This window comes from Cydia splendana, chromosome Z (genome assembly GCF_910591565.1).
Source record: "Cydia splendana chromosome Z, ilCydSple1.2, whole genome shotgun sequence".
Lineage (NCBI taxonomy): Eukaryota > Metazoa > Arthropoda > Insecta > Lepidoptera > Tortricidae > Cydia > Cydia splendana.
In genome coordinates, this window is record NC_085987.1 from 45,937,561 (window position 1) to 45,960,099 (window position 22,539).

Genomic DNA, 22,539 nt, shown 5'->3' on the forward strand with positions numbered 1-22,539 from the left:
ACGACTTTTATAATCGACAAAATTTATTTTATGACGACCGGTCTGGCCTAGTGGGTAGTGACCCTGATGACCCTGTGAAGCCGATGGTCCCGGGTTCGAATCCTGGTAAGGGCATTTATTTGTATGATGATACAGATATTTGTTCCTGAGTCAAGGTTGTTTTCTATTTATTTAAGTATTTATATATTATATATATCGTTGTCTGAGTACCTACAACACAAGCTTTCTTGAGCTTACCGTGGGGCTTAGTCAATTTGTGTAAAAATGTCCTATAATATTTATTTATTTATTTATTTATTATTTAAAATATTTATTATCGTCATCGTGTCTGTACGTGTTCAAAACAAATATTATTCAACCTCATATAATTATAAAAAGGGATCGGACTTTTAGAGTAGGTAATTTTAATTTATAACAAGCAGAAACGTCTGCTTAGAATAAATTTAAAAGCGGAAAAATTAGTATCTTTAGAGTAAATTACTGTGTTTCGAGTAGGTATATAATTTTCAATATAGATGTCATAGTCTTGAATTGTCGCATTAATAAAATGTCGTATCGACGCGGAAACGTGGACAATGCGCAGCACTATGACCAATCTGAGCGCTGTGTACCCGCCTTTCGGTGCGGTACGGGGTGATGGAGTACGGACAAATAGTACCCGTGCCGCGCTAAAGAAAAAAAAATACCTTTCAGTCCGTTACGCAAAAATACTTCCCGTACATTTTTTCTTTTGAAATAGAATATACTTGAAGTAAGAATATCGGGAGTATAGTCATCTTTTTCTTACTCTCACGCTCACATGCACTGCGTGTGCTATCAAAATCGTTGCACTTTTCATGGTCTAACTCTAACGTTGTTTTATCACAAAGTTCTCATGAGGCCACAGGTTAAAACACTGTCGCATACAATGCCTTGTATACGTAATCTAACTAAAACATGGCTAACTTGATTTGCCACAGAGTGGAGAGTAGCTAGCGCCAGTAGCTGGCATGCCAGTAACTCGGGCTAAAATCACGGCGCGTCCCGTCGTCGCCTTAATTCTGTTAATTCTGAAGTTTTAACGAAGTGCTATAGGCGTGTGGGCTGTGCCCGTTTAAATGCGAGCGGATACAGATAAACGAGTAATGCATAGTTTTCCATCGTATTTTCTCGGAAACGTTAGTATTTGTCATTCTACTTCAGTCAAACTCAGGACTTTTTATACCGAGACTGACTGAAATAGCAAACACGTTCGTACGTTTCCGTAAAAATACGATGGAAAATAATTATGCACTACATTTGTACCTTTTGTACAGTGCCCGGCGATAAATATTGCACATCGGGATTTCGGCTTCGTAGAGTGCTGTCTCTTTCTCTCTCGTTGTCTCCAATATTCCCTTTCTAAAGACCAATGTGCAATATTTATCGCCGGGTACTGTACTTAGAGCCTTATCAAACAGGCGATTTGCTGGCGTGTTGAAAGCGAGGCAAGCGCGTACAGGGGTCGAAAACCGGTATTTGGTCCATACAAAAATACCGGTATTATTACGTTCTTTTCCGTTCTTTGGTTTATCATTTCATTTTTAATGGGACAATCTAATAATACAAAGTTGTTACCTAAATACATGATTCAGTCCTACCTAAAGAGCATGAAATAATGCAAAATATTGGGCTATTTCAGGGTTTTAGTAAAATACCGGTTCCGAGCCCTGAGCGCGTAACGATTTCGCTTCGATTATGATGACTAACATGATTCAAGTATCAATATCAACCGAGCTTTTCTCGGAAAACTAATATTATAAAAGCTCAAAAATGCGCGATTACCCCTCTGGGCAATCTGGGTCTTAACTCTATAAGACCTAGCTAAATCGATTTATTTATCGCCCCCGAAAACCCCCATATAGCAAAAACTCGTTAGAGCCGTTTCTGAGATCCATAAAATATATAGGTACATACATATAAATAAACAAGAATTGCTCGTTTAAAGGTATTAGATAGATTCTGATGTCAGTGTACGCTCGAATTGGCCCGTTTGTAATTTTACTGGAATAAACATGCAAAAAGTAAAGTTCCTTATTAACACGCGAAAAACTGTTAGAGTTAGACCAAGAAAAGTCTGCAATTATTTTGATAGCACACTCAGTGCAAGTGTTATTTATACGTCATAATTTCATAGAAGTTTGACGTTTAAAATAACACTCTCTACAAATAAATTTACCTAAGCATAGGCGGTCCGCCGCTGACTGTAAGGCGTGTCCTTACGTTAAATAAAGCACGTACCTCATATTAGCGCGGGAGAGGGCCTCAAGCGAATGAGCTTAAAAAATTTTACAACACAAATGCTTTCCCGCTCCCATACACGTAGCGTTATGTTATAGATCACTTAACTACTAGATGGAGCAATTGGGTACTATTAAAACGGGGTTTTAACAATGAAATATCGAGAACTCATAAATAGTAGATTGTAAATTAAGGGATGAAAAACACCCATTTCTGTCGAGGTAGTTCGAGGTAGCGCTCGAACGCAGTGAGAGCGCTAATAGTCCGAGAATGAAATGGTGCCTTTCACCCGAGTTAAACACACTACTTTTCAATTATAATACGAGGAAAGGAAAATATACCTATATTATGTGCATTTAAAAAACACGGCTAAATATAAACTTCAGTAGCATGATTTCTTGAGCGTACTTCCAATTTCAATTAAAAAATTTAGGTAAAATTTATAAACGCTCCGCGCCCGGATATAAATTTATAAACGCTCCGCGACCCACTTCGATGCGCGGTGGCCGCGGTGGCGGGGTAGGTTTTTATGTTAAAACTACCGTGCGCGCGCGCCGATCTACCCACCCTGTTGCAAATATAGAACAACTCTGGCTATCTGTTTCTCTTAACCGCCGCAGTTATATAATAGGTACAGCTTATCGTCCTAACTGGATTAACGTTGACACATTTTTTGATGCCCTTACCGAATCTGTAACATTCTTCTCTAAGCACGACTTTGTTGTTTTACTTGGGGATTTTAATATTAATGTGCTAGATACAATGAACAGTAATACTTCAAAGTTAACGTGCTTTCTTAGCTACTTAGGGTTGGAGCAGGTGGTAACGGTACCTACTCACTTTTCTGTGGACAACGAGACGCTCCTCGATGTTATTTGTACCAACGCGCCTGTGACCGATGTATGCGTCTCTAACATAACTGGTTCTCTCGGTCATGCTATGGTAACAATTACCTTGCCAATAAAACGACCCAAGATAGTGCCGAAAACAATTACTTATAGGCCAATTAAGCACATTGACATGGCGAAGTTTGATAGGGATCTACAGACCATAAACTGGGAAATAGTGTTAAAAATTGATTCCGTAGAAGGCATGGTTGAGACTTTTAATTTGTTATTATTGACTTTATTTGACATATATGCTCCTAATAAATCTATCACAATCAGGCCTAACACCAATTTACCGTGGATCACTGACACTATCAAAATCATGATAGAAAAGCGTAATGAGGCTCACTTTGCATACCGTAAGTCTAAATCGGAAATCCATAAGCAATACTATAGTGAATTAAAGAAACTTGTAACTCAAAGTATATTTAATGAAAAACAAGCCTATTACAATCACCATATCAATTCTTATTACAAAAATTCCAAGTCACTCTGGAAAAACCTTAAAAAAACTGTTTTGACAGATTTTAACAGTCGAGATAATAGTCTTCCTTGTAATTTCAATGACCCAAATGTGATCAATGACAATTTTCTAAATGTTCCTGGGAATGACAAGGTTGCGTTTTACACCCAGTTATTCTTTGAAACTCGGCGCTATGGTCATACTTTGTTTAACTTGGAACCAGTGAATGAGAACGAAGTAGGGAAATATATACGGTCCATTACTACCAATTCAGTTGGTGTAGATGCAATTAGTCGAGATATGGTGCTACTCACCCTTCCGCGCACCTTGCAAGTGATTACGGCAATCATTAATCGGTCTATACTGACAGGCGAGGTGCCTGCTTTCTGGAAATCTGCCTTAGTTACACCTATACCTAAAATGGATAACGCTCGAGAACTCAATGACCTATAAGTATATTGCCTTTCCTCTCAAAGATACTGGAAAAAGCCGTTTATGACCAGTTATATAAATATGTAGAGGGTAACAATATTCTGCCTCAATTACAGTCAGGTTTTCGCAAAGGTATGGGGACTGTGACTGCCTTGACAGACGTTGTGGATAATATTATTACAGAACAAGACTCAGGGAAAGGGACTTGTTTAGTGCTATTGGATTTTTCTCGTGCTTTCGACTGCATAAATATTGATTTAATGCTTTCAAAATTAAAATATTATGGCGTAGATACAAAGTCACTGTCGTGGTTCAAAAGTTACCTCGATGGGCGTACTCAGTCAGTCAAAATATGTAAAGAAGAGGGCACTTTTTTGGTATCTGATGCTAGACCGGTAACTCGTGGTGTCCCTCAAGGCTCGATACTTTATTTTATTTATTTTTTATTTTAAACTTTATTGCACAGTAAAAAATATACAGTGACAAAAGGCGGACTTAATGCTACACGGCATTCTCTACCAGTCAACCTTTAGGCCAAACAGAGAAGCATAGTTGGTGCGGGGTATGTAAAAACACTAAAACTTGATGCTTAAAATTAATAGGTACAAATATAAATGTAATACGAAGATAAAATAAATATATATACAACAACGATATATACGTATATGTATACAATAATGATATATAATATATATATATATATACATATATATACCTGCTCCTAATTTACTATGATTTAATTATGAGACTTTTCAAAAAGATACTTGCGCAGCTTGCGCTTGAACGTTAACTTAGTATCGGCTTGTCGTATGCTGAGAGGCAAATCATTCCAGAGACGGATGGCTTGCACGGTGAATGATTTGGACATAGCACTAGAACGGTGATGCGGGACAGCTAAAACAAGTTTACGAGCAGTGCGAAGTTCGCATCCGGGTCGGGCAGTTACAAATTTAAATTCAGATCTCAAGTAATCTGGCGCCACTGGGTCAAATAGAATGGAGAACAGGGTGCATAAACTTTTGAGACTTCTGCGCTCACGAATACGAAGCCAGTTGAGTTTATGGCGAAAGGCGGATACGTGGTCATATTTCCGGAGGCCATAAATGAACCGAATACAGTTGTTCTGTAGTCGGTCGAGCTTGTCCAGTAATTCTTGCGTCACATTAGTGCAGCACACATCACAATAATCAATGACAGGTAACACCAGTGCTTGAATAAGGAGAGTTTTGGTAGAAATCGGTAGAAAATGTTTAAACCTATATAGCGAGCGCAAGGTATACGTAACTCTTCGACACACATCGGACACTTGGGGTTCCCAGGTCAGGCCACAGTCAAACAGCAATCCTAAGTTTTTAACTTTGGTGGAAAAAGGGATGACAATATTTTCGAAGAGAATCGGTGCAACATACGTGAAGTCCTTATTTAATACCAGACGCGGATTCCCGATAATGATAGCCTGACACTTGGAGGGATTCACAGCAATTCCGAAGTCTTTGGACCAAGATGAGATGCGATTGAGGTCATCATTCAATCTCGAGATAGCCTCATCCACGTCCTCAAGCCTCGATTGGGTGTAAAGTTGTAGGTCATCAGCATATAAATGGTAGGAGCACTTAATTTTGGTTGTAATCAAGTTAATAAAAACGGAAAAAAGCAAGGGAGAAAGTATACCACCCTGAGGAACGCCCGAAGTTAGGTCGCACCAGTCGGAAAGCGACTGATCAGCTCGGACGGCCTGGCGGCGTCCCTGTAGGTAGGATGCAAACCACTCTGCCACTGACGACGAGATATTTAGGTGATTAAGTGTAGCGAGGAGGAGATCGTGATTTACTGCGTTGAATGCGTTCGAGAAGTCAATTAGGACCAAGACAGTAACTAGTGAAGATTCAATGCCAAGCCTTACATCTTCAACGACCTTTAGCAGCGCAGTGGTGGTACTGTGACCTGGGCGGAAACCTGACTGTAGCGGTGAGAGGAGATGGTTGGAAAAGATGTGGGCAGACAATTGTTTATGGACAACAGCCTCGAGGACCTTTGATAGGAACGGAAGGATAGAAATTGGGCGGAATTCTTTAAGTAGAGTGGGATTAGGGGTTTTCGGGAGAGGAATAACAAAGGCACTACGCCACGCAGAAGGGAAAATACCCGAGGACAATGAAAAATTTACAATGTAAGTGATGATTGGTACAATGTTTTCTAAGATATTTATTATCATTAACCTACTTATCTCGTCATGTCCGATCGCATTCGACTTTACCGACACTAGCACCTTACGTATCTCGTCGTCAGTAGCCGGGGTGAAAGAGAATGTAGTTATAGAAGGAGATGGCAGAGTACTGATGAAAGATAAACTAAGAGACTTTGTAGTGGGGTCTAAGGAAGAAGTTTTAGAAAAATGATTATTAAAATCGTTTAAAGGGAATGGTAAAGAATTAGAACTACACTGAGAGCTACCCACACCGATAGATTTTAGAAACTTCCATGTGTCAGCAGGCGAAGAAACAATGACATTATCGTGAATATATTTCCTTTTCGCAGCTCGCACTATCATGTTGCATCGATTCCTTGCAGTTTTATAAGCGGTCCAATTGTCATCACACCTATGCTTTTTAAACTTAGTGAATGCTCGATCGCGTCTAGTCATTGCAATTCGGACCGATCGAGTAATCCAAGCAGCGGGCGGCCGCTTCAGTTTGACGTTACGGACGGGCGCATGAGTGTCAAATAATTTTAATACCGCCGCGTTTAGTGAGTCAACCGCCTCGTCAACCGTCGGTGCTATAAGTGTTGGTGTCCAGTCTATCGCGCAGGCATCACGTTTTAGTGCGTCAGCATCGAGCCTAGCAAAACTACGCAGTTTAATTGAGACCGATTGCATCTTAGGAGGTCGAACCTTGTAACATAGATAGACAAGATCATGGCGTGAGAACCCTGGAGCCGCAAACTGACCTACTTTGCCCACGTGGTCACTCGAGGAGGTCAAGATGAGATCTAGCCAAGAGTCCGAAGTGTCAGGATTGTAATGGGTCGGATTTAAAGGCAACACATTAAGGGCCGCAGATTCAATGATGGATAATAGCTTGCGGGAACGGGTATTATTTTTCAAGAGATCGGTGTTAAAATCGCCCATGATTATGTGATGTGTGCCCAATGTTATGAAAGACGCGAGCAGTAGTTCTAGTGATAAAAAATAATCTACTGTAGGTGGACAATAAACTACCCCCAGAACAACCTTTGCCCCCTTAATATTTACTTCGACGACCAAGTGCTCCATGGAGTTAGAAAATTGAGAAGGGGACGACGATAAAATATTGAAGGGGACATCACTGCGCAAGTACATGGCAACACCGCCTCCGCCTTTGCCCGTGCGGTCGTTGCGCAGAAGAATATACCCAGGGAGCCCATATGAAGTAGATGGAAGATTCGGTTTTAGCCAAGTTTCTGAAATCAGAATTGCATGGGCACAGCAACTGGAAAAGGTATCAAGGAGGTCGTTATGGTGGCTAGGAATGCTCTGGGCATTTAAATGACAAAGGTTAAGAAGTTTATTCGAATTTTGGAATTCACGCGTGATAAGGTCACCAAGGGTTTCCGGCTCAGTCAACGTCGAGTCATTGAGAGAATAGAAAGAAGAGGACAAGTCGCAAGCTGAGTAAAATGATACATCATGTGACATAATACACTAGTGCAGGTATGTAAATAAACTATATAATAAATAACAATATTATAAATAAATATAAATAATAACAATTATTGTATATGCTTTATATATGTAAATAACTACAAATATACTATTACACCTAAATGATAGCCAGAGGGCGCTGTTAGAACCCGCCGGTTGACCGTTTACAGGAAATAGGTCTTAACAAAAACATATACACAAAATAGGTTGTTACACAGGCTACACTAACAATACTACAACGCTAACTTAAAAAAAAATCGTGTTGAAAAACAAACAAAAAAAAAAAAAAACAAACATTTAAAGCATTATAAACAAAAACAAAAAAGTAAGAAGAACATACTTATACAAGTTTCCGAACGAAACCAATCTGACAGATGACACTAACAGTTCATTTCATACACTGAAATATAGGTCCATGATTTCATACCGTTCACAAAAAACACAAGATAGACAGTGACAAGGAGGGTATAGTGTTAAAAGTGATTCAAAACATTACTTTAACAACTAAAAGAGAGGTAGTTGATAATTAATAAATTGCAACTGCAGATTTGACAACCTACCGTGCGAGCGATACCCATGTTGTGTACTACTCGATTACAAGCAAAACAAAGCATGAAACGGAAGGAGTATCGCTATGGCGCACGTCTCGTACGACGTTCTTCGGTCTGCTTCGTGGGCAGAACCTTCACTGGCGGTTGGGAGGCGGGTATCAGAGCAGGATCTGAAGCAGGCTCGCCGGCTGCGGCCGAGGAAGACGGTGCAAGCAAGGGGGCCGACGCAGGCGCAGGTGCAACGCTATTACCAGACGACTGCACAGGCGCATGCTGGGCGGTCAAGGCCTGAAGCTGTTCGGACGTCGTCACTCGTTCCTTCTTGCCGCTGGATAGTTTTATGTAGATGTTACCATCAAGGCTCCAGACACTGCGCACTCCAAAATGCCTGCGGGCTGCAAGGAACAACGTCTGCCTTTGCCTGGTCAGGAACTCTGACAAGACTACAGATGTACCTTTAAGTGCAGTTTTTTTGGCCCATACTGCATTTCTAACTGCATAGTCAGAGAATCTGACAAGGACAGGACGAGGCCGGTCAGTTTTGCCACCAATTCTATGACATACTAGAATGGAGCTGCGGGTCACCTCTTGCATAGCCATGTTCTGCTGACAAACAGAGACAATTACCTCGGAGATGTCTTCATTAACAGCTTCTGCAACTCCGCCAAACAGCAAATACTTGGTCCTTTATTGTTCATAATTTATAGCGCCGATATAACTAATGTTATCAAGCACTGCAAATATCATGTATACGCAGATGACGTTCAATTGTATTACTCAGATCGCTGTAATGACTTTGCCAATTCAATCTTTAAAATTAAAGAAGACCTCGAAAACATATCATCCTGGGCTGAAAGAAACTGTTTGTTATTAAATCCTCTTAAAACGAAGTACATGATTATGGGCACCAAAACACAGATTACTCGTATTCTGGACTGTGATCCTCAATTAAGCATCAGAGGCTCTGCAATCGATCGCGTAGAAGAGGCTAGAAACTTAGGCGTAGTGCTTGATAGTCAGTTGAGGTTTGAGAAACACGTAGGTGAACTGGTGAGGTCATGTTTCTTTCGCCTAAAGGTTTTATACCAGATCCGAAATCTTTTGAGTGAGAACGTCCGCATTACTTTATGTGAATCGCTGATTCTTTCAAAATTGAATTATGGTGATATAGTTTATGGACCACGCCTGCAACATAAAACTCGTCGCTTAATACAAAGAGTACAAAATGCGTGTTACAGATTTTGTTACTCAATACCCCCTAGAAGCCACATTACCCCGTATTTGAACAAATCGTCCATGCTTAATATGTCTTCTCGGCGACATCTACATCTTGCATGTCTCCTCTTTGGCGTCTTAAACAATAAAACTCCGGAATATCTCTTTTCCAAAATTAATTTTTCAACATTTCACAACCGTCATGGCACTAGGTCGACTCGGCGTTGTCTCTTAGAAATGTACCCTCATAGAACGATTGCATTTACCGGTTGTTTCCGATATCTCGCGACCAAATGCTGGAATGATATCCCTCCACCTGTAAGAAAGCTCAAAAATAAACTAACTTTTAAACACCAGTTTAAAAAGATATTGCTTGAAAAACAAAAAACAGGGATACCATATGGCTTTTTGGTTGCGGATTTCAGGATCTAATCGGTAATTCGGAGGATTTCCAGGAGAACTAGAACCAAACCCTATGCACTTACTCACTTTTATTTTATTTTATGGCCACTTAATATTCTTATTTCTGTTTTATTTATGTATTTTTATTTCGGAACATTTTAACACCATTTAACTACACACTTTTTTACCATCATATTTACCCAACTGTAACGTGATCTGGGTTCCGGCAGAATATCAGTGCTTTGCTCAAAAGAGCGAAGCGTATAGCTGAGTCGGAACCCTTTTGTTTTTGCTGCAATGCACACAGTGTACAGCAAGTAAACCCATCTTTTCGTGTTTAAGTATTTTTTTTATTGTTAATTAAACGCTGTACATATTTTTAGTTTTGTTCTGTTTGTAATGCACCTATTTGTAAATTGTGTGTTTTTGCAGCATCCAAATAAACGTTTTATCTATCTATCTATCTATCTATCTAAAAATATCGATATTATCAGAATGGAAATTGTACAACAAAACTATTAAAAATCAAAATTTTAATTGCTTATCGAAAAAAAAAGCTACTTAAACAGTACAATGCACTTTTAGAGCAGATCAGAAACGTATCATTTTCTGCACACGTTTTAGAACAACAACGACCCACTTTCAGAGCATGAGAAATGAAAAATAATAATTCTCCGTACGGAGTCTGTGAGTGGTAGTCCGAGCGTAATGGGAAGCGTTTCATCACTTTAGTGCGGTTTGTTCGGGCCGGGGTTTTTAAACTAACCTTTTAAAATAATGGCCGGGATTCCACCACTTTGGTTTAACAGGCCAATTCGAACGTACAGTCGCCACCATTACTCAGCAGCAGATGTTGCTAAGTGGACGAGGTGTTCAAAATTTTGACGCGACGTTATTGTTAAGAGAATAAGAGCGTCATTTTGAACACCTCGCCCGCTTAGCAACTTCTGCTGCTGACTGTACCATGAGTCACTGACAGTGTTAAAAAATGGCATATAGGCCAACGTCTACGTAATTTACTTTCTATACATCTCGCTCGCACTAATATGCGAGTACGAGCGAGAAGCTTAGAAAGTAAGTTAAATTCTCGATAGCGCATTTTGGGGCTTTTATTATTTAGAATTAAATATGCTCAAAATTATTGCCATTACATTTTATCCAAGCCTACCTACTTACTCTAACTGCTTGAACGAATTCCACGCAGACGGTGTCGCGGGCAAAAACTAGTAAAAAAATATAATCATGGGTCTTTTAAAGTACCTTAATCCCAAGGCTCATTTAGACGGTGCGAGAACTCGCATGCGAGTTTCGTTACATTGCGGTATTTGATTGGTCGGCTGATTTGGATGTAACCAATAGTCGTCAATGTAACTAAAATCGCATACGAGTCCGTGCTCCGTCTACATCGGCCCTTATTCATCTGTAAAGTTGTAGTAAGAAAAAGATATTCCACTGAGCCCTTTAAAGGGGCCCACTGATTAACAGTTCGCCGGAGGGTATCGGCCTGTCAGTTGTTCGGAACTGTCAAAATTTTGTTCTAACTGACAGGCCGATACCGTCCGGCGGACTGTTAATCAGTGGGCCCCTTTAAGGTTCAAATGCTCGGATGCATCTTTTAAACAAAATTTCACTTTCCTGTTCCCTTACCATGAGTCTACCGCGATTTCCGCTAGCGACTGCGTTAGCTCGCTCGCAGTGCATCTCTCACTCCTTACCTCACAACAACATAATATGAGGCCAATACGGATAACCGTGGCCTACGGGTAAGCGTAGCTGACGTTCATATTGAAGCCTGTTTAAAATGAAAGAAAGAAAACATACATTATTTACAACATAACATAGATAACGGGGTTCGCTCATGGTAATGGTACTGCCGGCCTAGCCAAGGTTACAATCGCTATCACTTCGACAACGAAAAGCATTATGTCTCTCTATCATTCTTCCATATTAGCGCGACAGTGACAGAGTTGCGTTTCGATCGCTACGGAGCGTAAGCGATTGGCATCTTGGCTACGCGGCCTGTACCCTCATCACGAGTTTCACGCGGCCTTAAACCCTAGCGATTGCGTCAAATCAAACGCAGTGCTCGCTTACACCAATGTCAGTACGAGGGAGATGCATTGTGAGTTCACACAGTCGCTAACGAATATGTCAGTGTCAAACTCATGGTACTGAACGCATCCGTAAAGCCATGGTAAGCTCATGCGAAACGTGATCAGACGATTGTATATCTTATTCCAGGGCTACAAGGCTTAAATTTCTTATTTAAAGACTGTAAGAAAATCTGCTTGATACTATGTTTACATCGGATTTAATATGTTACTCGTACAAGCTGAGCGTGTTACACTTTAAAAAGGAAATGCCTCTTTTACGGCAATATGGCATTTCCTTTCAGTAGAAAGGTTAACTAAAGCACCGTAATTCTTGCTAAGAAACTTTATTTAATCGTTTTTAGGGTTCCGTACCCAAAGGGTAAAAACGGGACCCTATTACTAAGACTCCGCTGTCCGTCCGTCCGTCCCTCCGTGTGTCACCAGGCTGTATCTTACGAACCGTGATAGCTAGACAGTTGAAATTTTCACAGATGATGTATTTCTGTTGCCGCTATAGTAACAACAAATACTAAAAACAGAATAAAATAAAGATTTAAGTGGGGCTCCCATACAACACACGTGATTTTTGACCGAAGTTAAGCAACGTCGGGCGGGGTCAGTACTTGGATGGGTGACCGTTATTTTTTGCCGTTTTTTGCATTATGGTACGGAACCCTTCGTGCGCGAGTCCGACTCGCACTTGCCCGGTTTTTGGTAAGATTAACTTGAACGGTGCAAAAGTCGAGCTTTTTCATCTAATGTCAATGTCATAATACATTTCATAAAATCGCAGCAAAACAAAATAAATAATGTAGGTATTAAAAAAATAGTCACGTGGCGTGACAAGGAAAGATATTCGGCGCGATTCGGGAAATGAATTAGAGATTCACTAGATATGAAATAGTAAAGATATGTGACGTTCCACGTCAAAAGGTACCTTATGGCGGCTGGCGCTTAAACTATTATTAACACCGCTCCAATATTCAGCCGGGGCAATGGTACCTTTTGCCGTGGAGCGTCACATATCTTTACTATTATCATATCTAGTGAATCTCTAATTCATTTCCCGAATCGCGCCGATTGTTACGAGTATTAATGTAGATACTTAATTCACATGATTTTGAACTGATTATGTAAATCCATCAACCCCAAACATACTTGTTAGTATTCTGTACCACTAGTGTAAATTTCATTCGATGGCGTGACGTGACGTACGCGTTTGCGTTAAGTCACATTTTGTATGGGATTTTGAGTTTCCAAAACGTCCCGATTGGCGCGCTGTTCTAAATTTCAAACAAAAACTGGGCAAGTGCGAGTCGGAATCGCGGTATCGTCTAGGGTCGTCCCATTCGTTTTTCGTCACGTTCTTAAAATAGTCCTATTCTGCTTTCGTCACTCATTCTACATTCGTCACAATCGTCGGTGGCTTTCAATGTAGAATGAGTGACGAAAGCAGAATAGGACTAATTTAAGAACGTGACGAAAAACGAATGGGACGCCCCTAGACGATACCGGAATCGCGCACGAAGGGTTCCGTACCATAATACAAAAAACTGCAAAAAAAACGGTCACCCATCCAAGTACTGACCCCGCCCGACGTTGCTTAACTTCGGTCAAAAATCACGTTTGTTGTATGGGAGCCCCATTTAAATCTTTATTTTATTCTGTTTTTAGTATTTGTTGTTATAGCGGCAACAGAAATACATCATCTGTGAAAATTTCAACTGTCTATTAGCTATCACGGTTCGTGAGATACAGCCTGGTGACAGACGGACGGACGGACAGCGGAGTCTTAGTAATAGGGTCCCGTTTTACCCTTTGGGTACGGAACCCTAAAAATGGTGCATATATTATTGTCGATGGCGCTTACGCCGCACAGCGTCGCGCGGCATCGTATTTATATCGGAGCACCGTTAATAATGGAGTAAGCGCCATCGACAATAAGGACCCTTTTCATAGATAACGTCACAAATAGACTTGACCCAAACGCGAACGCTCGTCACGTTATAGAGGTTCTGAAACTCGACTGCCTTGGGGTCGTTTAGCAACAACATCCCGTGAAATGTCAGCCATATTAGACGAGTTCCGGTTGATGAACTACCAAATTGCACACATTTGAACTTGTTAATTAAATTCCATCATGTCTAACAAAGTTCGCGACGGAATATATAATACTAGCGTCTCGCGCCGGCACGGGTTACACAATACCTTAACAAATAATACACTTAAACCTTCCTCAAGGATCACTCTATTGATAAGTGAAACCCGCATGAAAATCGGTTCAGCAGTTTTTGAGTTTATACAAATACAATACAAATACAAATGCGTTTATTTCATTACTTTTTACATAAGTTCTTAGGTATAGTATAAGGGTTAGGTAGGTAATTAGTCCATCTTAGGTATAAGGAGTAAGTAGGTAAGTATTAATCTAAACATTGTGTAACAAATTGTGTAAGTAATGAAAAAGGTGCGGGTACAGCTTGCTGAATTTAAACCCGCCCTCGGTCCTCTCGGTCTCTCTCCTCGGTCCTCTTTATCGCGAACATACATACATGCAAACACAGACGCGGCGGGGGACTTTGTTTTATAAGATGTAGTGATAGACGAATCTCTAAGGAGGTACATACTCGTACATTTGACTTCGAAAAACGGTCCTGACTGACATTTATGAGTTTATGAGTATGACTTATAGACGGAGAGCAAGAGAGAGGAAATAGATTTGCAATTTACCCGGACCCGGCGCGTTATAACGTGAGTCATCCTTAAAATGGAATTATGGTCTAAGAGCTCGCTACGGAAATAGGTCTTGCAATTTATAGAGCAACGAAATCCCTCTAGTTAGTGTGCTATCATTATTAATTAATTCATGCGCCTGGCAGGTGTTCAGCGGTGGGTGTGAGAGGTGTCAAATAAATTGAAGGTGTACAATTTATAGAGCTCTGAGTTTGGTGTGATATAATAGCTATAATTATGTATTTAATTCGAATATAACATTGCCAGGCGTTTTAATTGGGGGAAAAGTAGTGCCAGGTGACGTCCAAGATGCGCAAAAAAGTGCCAAGTCATCTCATTTACTGGGTCAAATTTTATCGTGTTACGTTACCCAAAGGGTGAAAACGGGACCTTATTATTATAAGGTCCCGTTTTCGGTCCCCTCTATAAATTGCACACCTTCAATTATTTTTACAACCCCTTTGTTGCCCAACCAATGTCACACCCACCGCTGAACAGCTGCCAGGCGCCCGGATTAATTAATAATGACAGTACCTATGGCACACTAACTAGAGGGATTTCGTTGCTCTATAAATTGCAAACCTATTTCCGTCGCTAGCTCTTAGACCATTATTCCATTTTAAGGATGACTCACGTTATAACGGGCCGGGTCCGGGCCGCGGAATCCGACACTTCGTTTCCTATAGAAAGCATCACGTGATCACCGGTCACCTGTCATAGAAAACGAAGTGTCGGTTGCCTCGGCCCGGGCCCGGGCCGTTCTAGTGCGGGTCATCCTTTACCCGCCATAGAAAAGAAATAAATAGAAAAAGGGTACAGTCACCTGCAATAATATGTTACACAACGAAGGCCGCAAAAATATCTGACACGATCTTATATGTAGAGTCATAAGAGCGTGTCACATATTTTTGCGGCCTTCGTTGTGTAACATATTATTGCAGGTGACTGTACCGTACCCGTTAACGTAAGTGTGATAAAATGATTACTTACTTGCGCCCACAGAATAGGGGGTAGGTATTACTGCAATGTTCTGCCGCCAGAGTGCAGCACTGAGCTAGCTAGTAAACCATAGAGTAACTTATGCATAATGTGCCTTAAACTGTTTTTGACAAGTTTTCACAGACAATATAATCCCACCAAAAACATTCTGTAAAAAACTAGCCAAGTCTCGATGGAGCTGCTTGTTTATCTCTAAAAAGTAATGAAATCTAGACAAAGTCGTGCTAAGTCTAAGGTTCCTTACTGCGATTTCTTTATTATTATAGTTAATGTTGTGTGACTTGGCCGTTGAAGGGTACACAAGGGTACAAAACCAGGTGCTCCATGACACCATAGCACCAATCTGTCGCCAGAACCGCTATCCATTGACGGTGGAAAATTGCCAATTGGAAAACGTTGATTCAATAACCAGTCAATTGTAGGCTTGATAAAGCTGCGTATTTCAATAATACGTATAGGCGAGCCTGAAACAAACACTTCTTTTTGAAGCGTCAAATCGACCATCGATCTAACATAAAATAGACGTACAGACGGACTTCTATCAATGATTAGAAGCCCGTCTGTACTGGAAATAATTTTTTATACTGTATGTTTGGTGTCATGGAGCACCTGGTTTTGTACCCTTGTGTACCCTTCAACGGCCAAGTCACACAACATTAACTATAATAATAAAGAAATCGCAGTAAGGAACCTTAGACTTGGCACGACTTTGTCTAGATTTCATTACTTTTTAGAGATAAACAAGCAGCTCCATCGAGACTTGGCTAGTTTTTTACAGAATGTTTTTGGTGGGATTTCACTTCTTTTTGTAGAAACGTGGGCATATTGATTTATTTTATTAGATTTTCTTATTTGACACATTTTTTTTCCTTTTAGGAGTAGTTTTTTTATTACCATATCTCTAAAGGCTCTGTCACACATGAGCGTTTTCAAAGCGCGGCGTGAGCGGGGCACGATGCGAGCGTGACGCGAGCGCGTGGCGCTCGCGATCTGCGCTTGGACGCAGCGGCCCGCCGGCGCGCTGCGCGCGCGACCCGCTTTGATCACGCCCGCGCAGTCACACACAACACAGCGCGTGTTGCGAGCGGTCACTCGATTACTGAACGTTGGACGTTGGAAAGCATGATCATGGACGTTGAATAGTTTCACGAGCGTTTTGTAGCCTGCAGCAGTATATTGCGACAATACTGCCGACTGCATTACTGCAGCAAATGTCAAATACGATGATGCTGACCGAATTTTTGATATTTACCTCAGTAATTCAGTCGGCAGTAGTGCATGCTGCAATCGTGCTGCAGTATAGCTGCCGACTGCATTACTGCCAAAAATGTCAAAGTTGATGATGTATTTTTAACCGCCTTAAAATAAAGGTTCTCAGTTTGACCCGTATGTATGTTTGTTCGCGATTATCTCTCGTTTGGCTGAACCGATTTTGATGCGGTTTTCAGAAAAGTGTTTGTTACATTCTGGTAAAGATTTAGTATACATAGATCTGAGCTGATGCTGAACCCTGGTTGTACCTAGTGGAACTCAGGTTTGGTGCAACATAAGCCCACGCTATTTTGGTCATCCGTCACATCTTGATGAGCACTTGGGAGAGCAGTACCTTAGACAGAGCTGATGCTGAACCCTGGCTGTACCTAGTGGAACTCAGGTTTGGTACAACATAAGCCCACGCTATTTTGGTCATCCGTCACATCTTGATGAGCACTTGGGAGAGCAGTACCCAAGATAGAGCTGATGCTGAACCCTGGCTGTACCTAGTGGAACTCAGGTTTGGTGCAACATAGGCACACTTTGTTTTGGTTAACCGACTTGTCGTCGTGTGCCTGTTGCAGAGTTCCACTAGGCGGTCATCAAGATGTAACGGATGACCAAAATAGCGTGGGGCTATGTTGCACCAAACCTAAGTTCCACTAGGTACAGCCAGGGTTCAGCATCAGTTCTATTTCAGGTACTGCTCTCCCAAGTGCTCATCAAGATGTGATGGATGACCAAACTAGCGTTGGCCTATGTTACACCAAACCTAAGTTCCAGTAGGTACAGCCAGGGTTCAGCATTAGCTCTATCTTAGGTACTGCTCTCCCAAGTGCTTATCAAGATGTGACGGATAACCAAAATAGCGTTGGCCTATGTTGCACCAAACCTGAGTTCCACTAGGTACAGCTAGCGTTCAGCATCAGCTCTATTTCAGGTACTGCTCTCCCAAGTGCTCATCAAGATGTGACGGATGACCAAAATAGCGTGGGCCTATGTTGCACCAAACCTGAGTTCCAGTAGGTACAGTCAGGGTTCAGCATCAGTTCTATCTTGGGTACTGCGTTCCCAAGTGCTCATCAAGATGTAACGGATGACCAAAATAGCGTGGGCCTATGTTGCACCAAACCTGAGTTCCACTAGGTACAGCCAGGGTTCAGCATCAGCTCTATCTTGGGCACTGCTCTCCCAAGTGCTCATCAAGATGTGACGGATGACCACAATAGCGTGGGCGTATGTTGCACCAAACCTGAGTTCCACTAGGTACAGCCAGGGTTCAGCATCAGCTCCATCTTGGGTACTTTTCTCCCAAAGGCTCATCAAGGTTTGTCGGATGACCAAAACAGTGTGTGCATATGTTGCACCAAGCCTGAGTTCCACTAGGTACAGCCAGGGTTCAGCATCAGCTCCATCTTGGGTACTACTTTCCCAAAGGCTCATCAAGGCGTGTCGGATGGCCAAAACAGTGTGTACATATGTTGCACCAAGCAAAACGCCTATGTCTGACGAAGCCTTAATACAGCTGAGACCAGCTGAGGGTTCTTCATCAGATACTTCAGACCTTCGATTGTTGACATCAAATGAAGCGGCCCACCAATTTGATTATTTTTTGTAAAGGCGGTTTGTCGATCTCCAATAGTTTGGTTGGGCTCTTGTGTTTTCTAATCAGGGTCACCAGGTACTCCAGATCTTCGATTATCCTAGTTTTTATAGTTTTCCCTTTATGTGGCCATTAAACCCTAACTCTGTACCAAATTTCAGCTCTCTGAGTTTATGGGAAGTACTAGTTCTATTCTGATGATCATAAGTGAGTGAGTGTGTGTCATAAATGCCAAACTTTGCTTTCGCTTAACTTCGGAACTAAATGACCTACAGACTTGAAATTTTGGATTTTAAGTATGTGATTATAGCTTACTGGATGACGAAAATTTCTGCGTTCTGGTCTTATCCAGAGGTTCTCAAATAGGGACCTGAAAATGCGGCGAAATGGTTCCAGTAAAGGATGGTACGGCAGTGTTTGCTTCGCGCTCGACTTGGCGGGGGCACTGCCGTGCCCCCCGATATGATATGACATTGATGCATCAATGCGGTTTGTTAACAAGGGCCTACCGGGAAACGCGAAAATCGAAATTTAGTTATCTGCCTCTATTGCTCGAATATGCAAGAGTGATAGAGAGGTTAGATAATGAACCTCGATTTTCTAGTTTCGCGGTAGACCCCCAGATTGTGATGGATAGTGGTAGTGTTTACGCAGAGTTTTGCGTAATATTCCCTATGGACAAGTTATGTTTTGAAACCTTAAAATAGGAACAGAACGATTACCAGTACAGTACAGTTAGTTTATTCCTTTCAAATAACAATTCCTATTATACAGACAGAGTGTACTAACTGCCCACTAAATATCTTAATTTCGACAAAATAATGTCCACCCAAGTACCTTAAAACTTTAAGCCGTGAAGTCGCGGCGCGTCATTATGAACCTTACCGGTATGCACGAAGGTCTATATTGGGCTGAAGCCACGCGCGTCAGTCCCGTCTTTGGTGGCCAAACGGTTCAAGGAGAATCCCTTTGAAATTCTCAGCTAAATGCCTCGGAATCTGCCTCAATATTCTTCAAATCCAAGGGATTATAAGCCTTAAATTGGTCTACACAAGGGACTGTTTTGCATGAAAGGGTGGCTTGAGCATTCCGAATCTTTGAATTCGTGGAATAGTTGAAGTTGGAGGCTTTTGGTATTGAATATTAGTTCTGATTTGCGGTGGAATCAACGTGAAACTTGGTTTAGATACTTTAGAATTAACACAATACTTGCACAGGATTAAATTGCTAAATTGGCCATTATAGTGTACTTAAATTAAACCTGCCTCTGTTATCTATCTAATCTAATACCTTCAAATGAGCAATTCTTGTTTATTTATATATTCTTGTTTATTTATTATATATATTTCGGGGATCTCGGAAACGGCTCTCTAACGATTTCGATGAAATTTGCTATATGGGGGTTTTCGGGGGCGATAAATCGATCTAGCTAGGTCTTATCTCTGGGAAAACGCGCATTTTTGAGTTTTTATATGTCTTCCGAGCAAAGCTCGGTCTCCCAGATAGGGTAATACGCCGCCAAATTGGCCACCCCAAACCAAAAATGAATTCTATTCACCTCTATAAATAGAACTTATTTTAGTATAAGGTGGCCAGTTACTGGCGAAGTACCCTATTTAGGATGTTTGTAGTTATGACATGTTTTTCAATGATTAGGATGTTTGTAGTTATGACATGTTTTTCAATGAGTCTTAAAGTTACCTTCTATAATTCTAGATCATTGGTTCTCTCACAGAAAAACAAGTTCTTAAACCAAGGAATTAAGCTAATTTTCGTCATGCATTTCGGTCAATTCGTACATTATATGTAAAAGATAAAATTGAAGATAGATAATGTATTGGTGCGAGACGCATGTTCTTTGCGTGTACCCTTCAAACGACATCACATCAGGCAATATTCTATGGCGTATCATTATTAACATGATCCAAATATCATTCTGATGCCAGTGAACGTTCGAATTGGCCTGTATGTTTTGTTGCCTGTTACATAAGTTAGTGATGATCAACTTCGTCCAAATGCAGCTGAAATGCATAATGCATATGCATGGAAGTTTGCAAAACTCCGTCGCAATGAAATGGAATGGATTCCAGTTTAGATTGTTCTAGCAATAGGTATACTTACTTTACGACTACTGTACGAATATTGCAATTTACAGTTACTTATAATATTTCGGGATATTTTTAGGGTTCCGTACCTCAATAGGAAAAAAACGGAATTTTTCTAGGATCACTCGTGTGTCTGTCTGTCCGTCCGTCCGTCTGTCCATCTGTCACAGCCTTTTTCTCGGAAACTACTGGACCAATTAAGTGGAATTTGGTAGGTAACACATATGTAAATCTGTGGTCCAAAAACGGACAAATAACGTTGACAAATTAATTTAAACATAGGAACCATTTTTGGGGGGTTAATGTGTACCTAAGGCAGAGTAAATTTATTTTTTTATATGGACTTAATTTTACATAACATCTAATTCTGTAATAAATATCTTCCATAATGTGACCATCCTGAGAGGAAAATGGCGACCACGTTGTACGGAGAACTGGTCGCCTCCATTCCTCTTTACTTTGCCATCCTCTTTACAGTCACGTCTTAAAATATGGATACAGACACAGTGCCAAAAATATCTAGGTATCTCTACACGACCTCATCATCATCATCATTCAGCCTATATACGTCCCACTGCTGGGCACAGGCCTTCTCTCACTCGCAAGAGGGCTTGGGCTATAGTCCCCACGCTGGCCCAATGCGGATTGGGGACTTCACATACACCTTTGAATTTCTTCGCGGATGTATGCAGGTTTCCTCACGATGTTTTCCTTCACCGAAAAGCAAGTGGTAAATATCAAATGATATTTCGTACATAAGTTCCGAAAAACTCATTGGTACGAGCCAGGATTTGAAGCCACGACCTCCGGATTGAAAGTCGGACGTCATATCCACTCGGCCACCACGACCTCATTGTCCATATATTAAGGTAATGTATACATAATTTTGGCACTTTGTCTGTATCGATATTTTTAGGCGTGACTTTAATGTTCACAGAAAACTCGCCGGTCATTCCCCGAACGTTTTTGACGCTTGCGGTTTGTCCACAGAGCACTTCCACTACATCAAGCGCGTCATCGGGGCGGACTATGTCGGCATCGGGGGAGATTTCGACGGCGTCAACAGGTTAGCCAGAACTATACTTTGAAAATAATTCTAAATAGGTATGGGGCTATTCATAAATTACGTCATTTCAAATGGGGGGGGAGGGGTCTGGACATCGGATGATGGTAGCATGCCGTAGGAGGAAACGGGGTCATTTGAAGCATGATTTTTGGATGATTTGAGGGGCGGGGGGGGTCAAAAATCGTCAAAAATAGATGACGTAATTTATGAACAGCCCCTATACGCCCGTACTGTAAATGACATGTTCTTTCCGTGTACCCTTCAAATGACATCACATCAGACAATATTCTTGTTTTGAAGTCAATAATGACGTCAACAACGATTCTTTCCCGGACACCCCTTAAACGGAGCGTTTTCATCAAAGCTTTCTCATTATACGATAGTGTATCAGTATGTACAACAACTTTAATTAGCCACAGTTTCTCAAACGTGCAGTTGCAGCTTTGTAACAGTTTGAGCTCCAAGTAGTTTCCGTGCGAAGTTTTTTGATCAACTACGATATTAGATTGCGATAACTTCTGAAGTTTCCTCAAAGCAGAGGTGTTACTTAGCTAACGCTCTTTTTTATGCTAGTAAAACCTATTTGGGTCATACCCAAAAAAAAGCTAAATGTGAGACGCAATACACATTGGACAAAGAAATTGGATAAGTGACCACTACTTAGTTGCACCAACTATAATTATTGACAGTCTGCTCAATAGTGATCAACGGCAATATGTAAGGAATTTGAAGGAAAATAAGAATATTAAATATATTAAAAACGGGTCACTCACGTATTTTAAACATGTCGAGCGT

The 22,539-nt window shown here is 41.1% G+C and overlaps 1 protein-coding gene across 1 annotated transcript in view; it reads left to right on the forward strand.

Moving 5' to 3' along the window:
- LOC134805155 (dipeptidase 1-like) overlaps positions 1-22,539 on the forward strand; it is a 132,942-nt gene that overhangs the window by 104,884 nt on the left and 5,519 nt on the right. The window contains exon 14 of the mRNA XM_063778456.1: positions 21,669-21,744. Coding sequence (XP_063634526.1) covers positions 21,669-21,744 — 76 coding nt within the window. The remainder of the gene's footprint in view (positions 1-21,668; positions 21,745-22,539) is intronic.